Genomic DNA, 10,826 nt, shown 5'->3' with positions numbered 1-10,826 from the left:
TATTTACATTTGTAACATGTTAGTTTCACAAACATATGCACGAAAATATATAATTCACTTTAAGAAAAAATAGGTATGACACTATTTTTGTCTGATGCGATGTTAAAAATTTGAGTGGTACGCATGAAGATACGAGAGTTTTAGGTGTTAGATGCAAGTAAATACATAAGAATTGTGTGGTATGTATGTGTAAATGCCTCTTAAAAAAAATACAATTGAACATGAATGGTGTATCAAAACAAAAAGACTGACAAAAGGATCCATATGAATTCAAGAAAGTTGTCTCTATCATACATTTTTAACATTCATTTATCACTTCATTATAAAAAAAAAAGATTAGAAGGGATATAAATCATAAAAAATTCTTGATTACAAGACAAATTTAGCCCCCACACCGTCTAAAAATAGCCTGTAAAGCAATGCATTTAAGTAACCTTATCCCCAGGAAAACAAAGGGAAAGCTACCTATTTTGTTATTTAGCTGCAAATAACAAATTTGCATGCAAAACCTTTTGGGAATCTCCGCATCAAAGAAGCCATTTGCGAAATATTAAACTTCAGGACCTGGAGCAAATAAATTTATTAGGCCATGACAGGCTCTTACTGTAACCTGGCAAGCTTGGAAGAGTTCTCCATCCAAGTTCCAAACACTGGAGTCATGATTTGCAACGAAGGTGAATGCAGGCGTCTACAATGAGCAAAAGACAATTAACAAAAGCCTCTCTCTTGACAATTAACTGATTAAAAAATTTAAAAAATAGGCTTACTTTATGATGTTCCACAAAACTGAAATCCAGTGGACTAGAATTCCTCCTTGTTAGCTTAGTTAGGTGCCTGGAACAATGTATTAACAGCTTAATTTTCTAAATAAGTCAAAAAAAAATTACATAATCAAGTTCATAAATAAAAAGGAAGCAAAATGAGAAAAAAAAAAGATTTTCAATGGACTCAAGAGAGAAATGGCTAATTTAAAAATGAATTTACTATCTTTGAGGAGTTTCCTGTAGCATCTATAGAATAGTGTTCAAATTTCCATGTTCTGAATCTTCATATTTTGGCTTGTAAATTGCCAAAAACGTTAAAAAAGGACTAAATACCAATTCTTGGTTTTATTATAAAATGCTAAACATATATTAAAAAAAGGGAAATTTATATATACACCACATAATTCTTATGTATTTACATAGCTAACACCCAAAATTTGATATTTACACTTACAACACCTTGTTGTCATAAACACATGCATGAAAGATGTATTTCACCTTTTAAAAAAAAATGATGGAAATGTTTTTGATGTGATTTTAAAGATTTGAGTGGTGTGCATGTAAATATAAATGTTTGAATGTTAGGTAAATACATAAGAATTGTGTGTTGAGTATGTAAATGCCCCAATAAAAAAAGGAATTGGAAGTTTCACGCAATGTAAAACACTTGTGAAACCAAGAAGCTTGCTTTCATCCATACAAGGTTATAATAAGTGCACCCAAGATGGAATAGAGACAGAAAATGGAGGTTCATGATAGGCTTGATACAGCACTCAGTATTGGCTAACAATTCTATTAAATCAATCTACAAAGATCCAAGATCTTTTAGGCTGACTATAAAGAATCAAATCAGACAGCAAAAGAGTTGAGCAAGATTAATTTTCAAGCTTTTCTAGACCTCTCGTCAATTTAAGTCAATTTTGCATTAATTCTATTTACTTTCTTTTTTTCATTTGATTAACTTTGACGAAGATAAAGAATAACGTCATCCTTAATTTTAAACCAAGTCCTCATGTATGAACTACTAGATGAATAATGATGAATGATTTGTTTTATGACGTCATTGATAGTTGATTGTTTCTTCCTCCATTGATTTATGCTGTGTGCAAATGGTTCTAGACTTTATACGTGCTTTATTCCACCACCCACCTCATGCAATGAATTTTATGGTATTTTAATTATATGCTTGTTCTTCTCTCTTAAAGCACTCTGGAGTACCATCTATCTTCCAAAAGCTCAAAACAGCTTTAAACCCTAGCCTTTTCCTTTTCTAACTAAACAACGAAGATAAGTTCAAAAAACCCTCAATTCATTTGGTATTAGAATACTAATCTTTTATATCAAAGTTGAGCACTTCAACTTTAGAAACAAAAAAATCATGCATTAAAAGAAGGGTTTCATGATATGGTTTTTCAAGCAAATAAAAATTTAGTATGATGTGATTGTTTTCTTCTTCCCCACCTCTTCATAATCTTATTCTTCCACTTGCAATCAAAAAACCTTAATCCTTCTTAAAACTAGATCAAACCTAATCTTTAAACCTTAATGATCCTTAATGAGTACTGTGGAATTCTGAATTTTCTATTTTAGTATTGATCTTCTTTATTCTCTTTTTATTATGACATATTTCTTTCCTTATTGAGTTATTTTTATTTTTGAGAAGTAATAACGGCTGTAATTAAATTTGCACTATTCATTCCTTATTATATAAGGAGAAGAGTTGTAATTTGATGATTGAGAAAAAAGAAAATACAAATTTCTCCACCTTTCTTCATGGTATCAGAGATCCATGCTATTATTCAATAACATTAGAGCATCTTTCAATGGCCAACTTTGGCTGGATTGCTCGACTATATCCTTCCTTTGTCCGCGTAGATTGGTACTGTCGAACGCTTCAACTAGATCGGCATTCTTTCCTAAACGATCATTTAAATCATTTGTTCGTCACGTCAATTGAATCACTAACCGAGAACACTCATTTGCTTCATTTGAATCGCATGTCGACTTTATCTCACTGTGCCCACAACACTAGTTGAAGCTTCATCTTGTTCCATCGCATCATCTTTCGATGTTAGGCTCTGAGTCATGCGGTTTCATTTGACAGCACTGCTTCTCTGCCTTGTCTAAATCGACATTGTATGCATCGTCTGTGTCACATCATCTGCGAGGTTCGTCTCTGGCTGAATCATGCGGCTAATTTCTGAAGCATTGAATCAAAACCTAGCTTCCTCTTGCCGCCGGAACCCTTCCAACATCTTCTGGAATCTCCTCTGGCAGCTTGTAGGCCCTCATATATTCTTCCCTATAGCCGAAACTCTTCCCACGGACCCCCCTCTGTTCATCATTACTACTGGAATTCCCCCCCTCCCGATAGTCAGAATCCTCCCTGTTGAAGGCCCTCCTCCATTGGAATCCTCCTAAATTCTCTGCAGCAATCAACTTCTCGCCTCTTATAGCAAGCAGCAACCGCAGAAACTCATTCCAGCCGTTGTTCTCTTGACAGCTGTCGGAATCCCTGCAACAGGCCTGCAGATCCTTCCTGGTTGTTCCCTATAGCCAAAAATCCCTACTGCAAACGATCTTTCACCGGATTCTCCTTGCAAGCCCTCCATTGTTCAGCTTGTTTCCACTGGACCTCTCTCCTGCCACAACAGCAACAGCCAACCACATCTCTCAACAGCTGTCGGACCTCTCTTTTGACATAGTAGCAACAACTAAATCCACTTCTATAATAGCCACTCTCTAGTGGAAATTATGTGTTGGCAGCAGATAGTTTTTCTGTCCAATGAAACTCCTGTGTTAGCTACAACAAACAATTTCCCTTTCTAGTAAAAATCTTGTGTCGACGCCAGACAATTTCCCTCTCTAGTGAAATCCTCTTCTATAACAACCACTCATCGGACCTTTCTTCCTATAACAGTAGTGACCAACTTCCTCCTTGCAAGAAGCTACAACCCTAAATACACATGATTTATAACACAATACAGTACAAAGATGTCGAGTTCCACTCTGAAGATTAATAGTCGTCCAACATTGCAAGAAACTTGGTCACACAAAGTACAAGTGCTACTACACAGACATGTACCAGAAAATTATATCATGCATTATTGATCAAAGCCAACTTTCTACAACTTGAGCACCTCCTCCACAGCCTCCACCTCATGCATTTATGCATTAGATGGTTTAAGGTATGACCTCAAAAATAAAAATAAACAAAATTAACCTCATATAACTATAACAACATGGCCACATCTTTGTAGCTTCTCGAGAGAAAAGTTCTTCGTTAACAAGATAAGTTGATGCCATTGTCGATGTGATATCGAGCCAATTTTGAGAAATTTAGGCTCAATTCAGACTTAAATTAAAAATAGATGTGTAACTCAAATATGACTCAATTGAAGTCATTTTTAGACGAGACGAGCCAACCAGACTTGAATGATGCAATTTTAAGTTGAGTAAAATTAATTTTGTTGAATCAAATTTAGGTTTTAATAAAATAATTATAAATATAACATAAAAAATATTAAACTATGTAGAATACATATACTATATTATATACATTGTATATATAAATACTTATTATGGGTACTATTTTAAGTTGACTCAAAATTGTATTCAAGCAAGTCAAAGCAAACATGAAATTCATTTCACCTTTGTAGTGGAGCTTGAAATAAAAGTCAAATTTCAAGTGTGCTTTGGAATATTTTTGCAATCCCATGTAGTTCTATTAGTATTAGCCGGCCATTCAACTAAATCAACTAATATAGATATTTTTTTGTCATAGAAAAGCACAATAAGTCAAACAAAGCTGCAAAATAACTGATTTAGGCCAATTTTCAAGCTTTTATAGAACACTCATCAATTTTGACTGAGTTTAATAACATAAATTTTCTTCTTTATTATACTAAATGTAATAATATAAGGATGGCATCGTTCTTAATTTAGAGTTTCATTTCCCTTTATAAATAGACCTTATGTATGGATTTTCAATTGATTAATGGATAAATTATTTAATGAAGCCATTGATGCTTGATTGCTTCTTTATCCATTGATTCCAAGTTGTGTACAAGACCCTCTTCCTCTATCACCTCCACATTGAAGGTGTTTTATGAGATTTCCCAGTTCTGCGTTTGTTCTTTCCTCTTTAAGAACTCTATGTATCATCCTTCTCCCGTAAACTCTCTACAAAGGACCTTAAACCCTAGCCTCTTCCTTACCCATTGGCCTATTAAAAGTAAATTCTACAAGCTCCTCCATCTATTTGGTATTTGAGAATTCATCAACATCAAAACTAGGGTTCAACCACAATGATGTTATAATCTTCAGCGGTAATTAAAAATCACTTGAAAGATAAAAAAAATGAAATAATACTAATAAAAATAGTGAAAATAATGCGTTCAAGTAATCATAAACTAAAAGCTATAATACCTCACTATTTCATTAAATTATCATTAAATTGAAAAAATAACCTTGCTAAACATTTATAACATATTAATGCAAATTTTCGAAGGAACCTGAGATAAAATAACCTTTAGTGTAAAAACTCAATTAAATTTAAAAAAGAAATAATCTTGCTCAACAGTTATAACACACTAATGCAAATTTGCAAAGGAACTTGAAATAAAATAACATGAAGTGAAAAAACTCAATAATAAATAGGCTTTGACTATTTATTGAATATATGAATATTGTTGGTAGTATTAAAAAACTAGTGTGTATGTCACAACATGACACGGGACGGTGATAATCAAAATTTTTTATTTTCATTCTATAATTAACATTATTTATCCAAAATAACTGAAAGAGCCGATACATAAATGAAATTAAATTAAAACAATTAAGTTTAACTTAGTTCGGGCTACCCACAAGTCTGAAATAAGTGATGCACTCCATATCATGCAAGTATCCATATCATGCAAGTATCCATATCATGCAAGTATAAGTGTCGATCAGGTAATATACAGATTATGAGTCCATGTTATCTATCTCAAGAGGAATGGGTTATCTTTCAAAGAAGTTTAATTACTAGTTTACTGATCCTAAGTTTTAGTCCAATATTTTGCTAGTTATTGAGGTTTAAATGTTTAAAATCCTAATTTCAAAATGAAAAAAGAAGCGAGAAAGGTTTTTAAAATGGTTTGAAAGTCTCCTTTGAATTAGTTCAGTAAAATCAAAGTTCATCCAAGTGGTTTCTTACTGTAGTTGTCAACTAGGGCCTATTACATCTTACTCTCTTCCGAGATATATTAAAGATTGAAATCTCATATTATAGTTAGGTTCTTTTAACTCTGTAAGAGTTCCCGAGCATCCACATTCCCTAAAAAGATTGCAAGAGAATCCTAACAATATTTTTATTCCACTAAAATCCAATGTTTGTGTTTCTATTCCTCTTCCTACTGTCTTAGATTACAACTAATTTTAACTATCCAAATTGTCATTTTGAATATAAATTAATTTTGAAAGGTTAAAACAACTTAAACATTCAAAACTTCAAGAATCTAACCTGGAATCTCCTGGATTTTAAGGAAAACCAAGCCAAAGCACGAGAATAAATGCTCATCATGATTTTAAACAAAAACATGAATTGCATTAATAAATTCAAACCAAGTCTACGAAGTCAAACTAATTGAAAAACTAAATGAATGAAATCTTGCTCCTAAGATTTGATCACCCTCTGAAATCTCCTCCTTGATACAATCACAAACTCACTCTCACATAAAACAAGTATATCTCACTCTCTCACACGCACTCACACACACATACACACACTGTCGTCTCCAAAATTGCCTTCTCAAGATTCAATTCACGTGCTTTTTATCCCCAAAATCGACCAAATCATCAAAACATGTCGAAAACTAAATTATGTCAGTTCTTGTTGATGTTATGTGGCATTGCAGTGCTCCATTCCAAGCTTTGTAGTATCGAGTTCTCTGCTTTTTGCGCTCCTACTAGCGCCTCAGCGCTGTTACAATACTTTTGCCATTTTTTCTAGCTTGCATAACACAAACAAAAGTACCATAAGCAAACAATAGTGCAATATTTATGCACAAATACACAACTATTTTTAAATACATTTTATCACCCACATCTTTATAGAAATTTCTTCTCTATTACTCATCATTACACAAAAGCATAAACCTAAAATATTAATTTAAAATAATAGTGAGTTACAAAAACTAGTGAGTACACCTACTTCTATACTAAAATAATATAACAAAAATAAAATAATATACTTGTTAGTTAGAAGTATTAAAAGCTTTATACAATTTACTTTGATATGATCATTCATGATAGTGCAAAACATTTAATGTATTTCACTATATTAACAACATATTTATATCTATACAACTGTAAGCAACATCTAAAATTGTACCAATTAAGATATATCAATATCAAAATTCTTTTTCAATTACGTGCACAAGTATCTTAGCATCTCGCTAGTATCATTAGAGAATAAACTCCATCATTCAACATATACATGCAAGCATATTATAGTTCATCTCATTACATACAAGATAATATACACATATCTATGTATGTAGATACACACACACACACACACACACACACACATATATATATCTTTAAATAACGAGTAATAGTCATTACTATAGAAAGATATAACATTCAGAATGATATGACCAATAAATAGAAGAGTATATAAATCAAAACAAAACTTGGGCAATTTAATTTAACAAGTGTCAATAAATGGTTGAGAAGAAACAAAACACAACTATAGATTAAAAATAAGAGTATTCACCACAATATTCTCCATATTTTTACTCATTAAGCTGTGAACGCCTATAATATAGAAAAAACTCATATTAATACATTGCCATCATATTAGTTATTTATGCTTTAGTTATTTATTAACTATTACTCTTTTTTCTCAATTACATCATTTAGTTAAGATTAATGCATTTAAGTTTAATTATGTTGCTTTGCTTTAGTTATTTATTAGTTATACATTTATTGAGAGGTTTGATGGAGAAGTTCAGAGATGATAAGAAGGATCTACATTTGATTTTTATTGATTTAGAAAAAGCTTACGATAAGGTTCCAAGAGATGTCTTGTGGAGCGTTCTTGAGAAGAAAGCTGTTGATAGGACTTATATTCAAGTCATTAAAGATATGTATACTAGAGTTGTTGTGTTTGAACTGAAGGAGGATTGACCAAATATTTTCCTATTTCTGTTGGATTACATCAGAGCTCGACTTTAAGCCCATATCTTTTTGCTTTAGTTATGGATGGTCTTACTGGACATTTACAGGAGGATGTACCTTGGTATATGCTTTTTGCTGATGAAATCCTTCTCGTGGATAAGACGAGAGAAAAAGCCCAAGAAAAACTTGAATTATGGAGATCTACATTGGAGTCGAAATGCCTTCATTTGAGTAGAACTAAAACTGAATACATAGAATGTAATTTTATTGGTCGTAGCTCTAGTGATAGAAGTGTAATTTTGGGTGATCAAATTATCAAAAGGTGTGAACGATTTAGATATCTCGGGCCTGTTGTTCAAAGCGGTGGTGACGATGGTGATATAAATGGTGATGTTAACAGTAGAAATCAAGTTGGTTGGTTGAAATGGAGGAATGTTTCTGGCCTTTTGTGTGATAATAAAGTATCGCTTATACTAAAAGGAAAATTTTATAAGAGGGTGGTGAGACTTGCAATGCTTTATGGAGCTGAATGTTGGCCTTTAACTTTAAAAGAGAAGCATAATATAGCATAATATTAAGTTAAATGTTGTCGAGATGAGAATGATTAGGTGGATGAGTGGCTTTACACTTAGAGACAAAATGTGAAATGAATATATCCGTGATAGGGTTGGTGTAGCTCCGGTGATGGAGAAAATTAGAGAGAGTCGTCTTAGATGGTTTGGTCACATTAAACGTCAACATTTTGATGATCCAATTAGGAGAGTAGATGTTTTAGATTCGACTTACGTTAAGAAAGGCAGAAGCAGACCTAGGAAAACTTGGGCTTATTGTATAAAAAATGATTTTAATTTATTAGAACTAAATGAAAATATGACACTAAATAGGACACAATGGAGAAAAAGGATTCATGTAGCCGACCCCACGTAGTGGGATTAAGGCTTTGTTGTTGTTGTTGTAATTAAAAAGTCTTACAAGTTAACTTATTTTGTTTTATTATTATTATTTTTATCATTATTATTATTATTAAATTACAGCACTATGTATTGAATCATCATTTTTTAAAGTAATACCAAATATATTGTGTACATTTAGCAATTATTTAATTATATAATCATATTATTATTACTAATTTCATAATTATTACAACTAAACATTAATTCTCTCTTTTTTAATATACCTATAAATTATTTATTTATTTTTACATTTAAATAATAAAATATTTGTCAATAAAATATTATAACATAAAATTGAACTTAAGATAAAATGATGATTTAAATAAATTAGAAATGCATAATACCTAACCTGCGAGCTTCACCTCTCCTACTCGAGTTCGCTACAATGGCACTCAAAATTTGCTTCAAAACCCACAAAAAACCCGTAATGTTTACTAACAGTTCCTTTGTGTGTGTGCTCGAGGAGAAACTATTCCATACGGAGCACGTACGCAGTTTTGCGTGCGGACTTCCAGTAATATGCTGCTACGTTGAGGTTATTGAGAGATTATTGAAGTGAAATCACGGAGATGATTGAGGGATATTGAGGTGTTATTAAGAGGTGGGGTGTTATTATGAGATTATTGCGGAGTGTAACCACGGAGGTTATTGGAAAGTTATTGAGCGGAGGTTATTTAGACGTTATTGAAAGGTTATTGCGGAGTTATTAGAATTAATGCTCCAATAACCCCCAATTACCCTCTCAATAACCTCTGCAGTTTCACTTCAATAATCTCCGCGAGAGGTGGGCCCGATATAACACACATGGAGGCATATTACTGGAGTCCGCACATAGTGTTGCGTATGTGTTCCATATGTAATAATTTCTCGTGCTCGCGAGAACCACACTTGATGCCACTCATCTTCCTCTCTTTCGACGGATGGCTCTGAGTCACCCTAAACATCAAGCTCCTTCGATAATCTTCGTTGAGTTCGCAACTCGTCTGTTATTTCCTCCTTCATTTGCTCATGAATTCTCCTTGCTTGGAAATTGCAAAAACTGCTTCGTCTCCTTCGCCTACACAAGATATGCTACTGGAATCTTCTCGCAAGCAGCGTCCCCGTTCCTCTCTGCAATTTGGCCAGCGTTTGTGCTGCCTCCTTCCTCCTAGTACTCGCACTCGGCGTCGACGTATTCACCACTTCGAGTGCACGAACACTTGCCCTTGAAGCACGTTAAGCCTCTTCTTCCTTCCTTCCGTCTTCTCTTCTTCTGTCTCCCCACTCGTTCAAGTACGACTCATCTCTCTTCTCCTGTACTTAACTTGCTTCCCTTCGTTCGTCTCCCCCGCAACTATAACGCTAACATTATTGAAGACTGGCATTACAGTACATTACACACCAATCAAAGTTTGAGGGCTTGTTTCACATCTATTCATGCTCCTAAAAACCCTCCACTAAAATCCCTAGAAGTTCTTTAATTTACAAGTACATTACACACCTTCAGAGGTGTTTGGCAGCACGATCAGATTGTTAAGTAGGATTTATCAAATTCAAATTTTCAGCGAGCTCGTGATGAGAGCAAAGGTCGCAAGCAACGGTAACGTAAAGCTGGCAAATCCGCCTCTCTATGGGATTTAGTAAATCCGGATTTGCAGAACAACTGTAGAGAAGATGAAATGGGAATAAATTCGGATTTACAAAGAGTTGGATTTTGTTTTCGTTTTTTTTTTTGTGCATTTGGGTGGATTTAAGTTAAATCTATGGCTAAATCCCGTTAAAAATGTTCTACCAAACACCTCCTCAGCCTTCATAAAATTTCTTTGAATAATTGTTCCATAAAATTCAAATAAACTGCATTTTTTATTTGAATTTCAAAAAATTTCAGCAAAGGGGTGTCATTAATCATAAAACTCTTATATCTTCTATCCTAGTGTCGGTGCCTAACCTTTTTTTAAGCCCTTGT

General features: G+C 33.3%; 1 protein-coding gene across 4 annotated transcripts in view; it reads right to left on the bottom strand.

The window, feature by feature from the left end:
- Positions 1–248: 248 nt before the first annotated feature.
- LOC110021917 (ceramide kinase) overlaps positions 249–10,826 on the bottom strand; it is a 36,475-nt gene continuing 25,897 nt past the window's right edge. For all 4 annotated transcript variants that reach the window (XM_020720634.1, XM_020720632.1, XM_020720633.1 and 1 more), the window contains 2 exons: positions 768–834; positions 249–688 (listed from right to left, as the gene is read on the bottom strand). In XM_020720634.1, the coding sequence (XP_020576293.1) occupies positions 551–688; positions 768–834 (205 nt within the window). In that variant the 3' untranslated portion in view covers positions 249–550. The remainder of the gene's footprint in view (positions 689–767; positions 835–10,826) is intronic.

The sequence above is a fragment of the Phalaenopsis equestris genome, unplaced genomic scaffold, assembly GCF_001263595.1.
Source record: "Phalaenopsis equestris unplaced genomic scaffold, ASM126359v1 Scaffold000152, whole genome shotgun sequence".
NCBI classification, from domain to species: domain Eukaryota; kingdom Viridiplantae; phylum Streptophyta; class Magnoliopsida; order Asparagales; family Orchidaceae; genus Phalaenopsis; species Phalaenopsis equestris.
The sequence above is the reverse complement of the archived record's forward strand: the minus strand, read 5'-3'. Positions and strand labels throughout refer to the sequence as shown.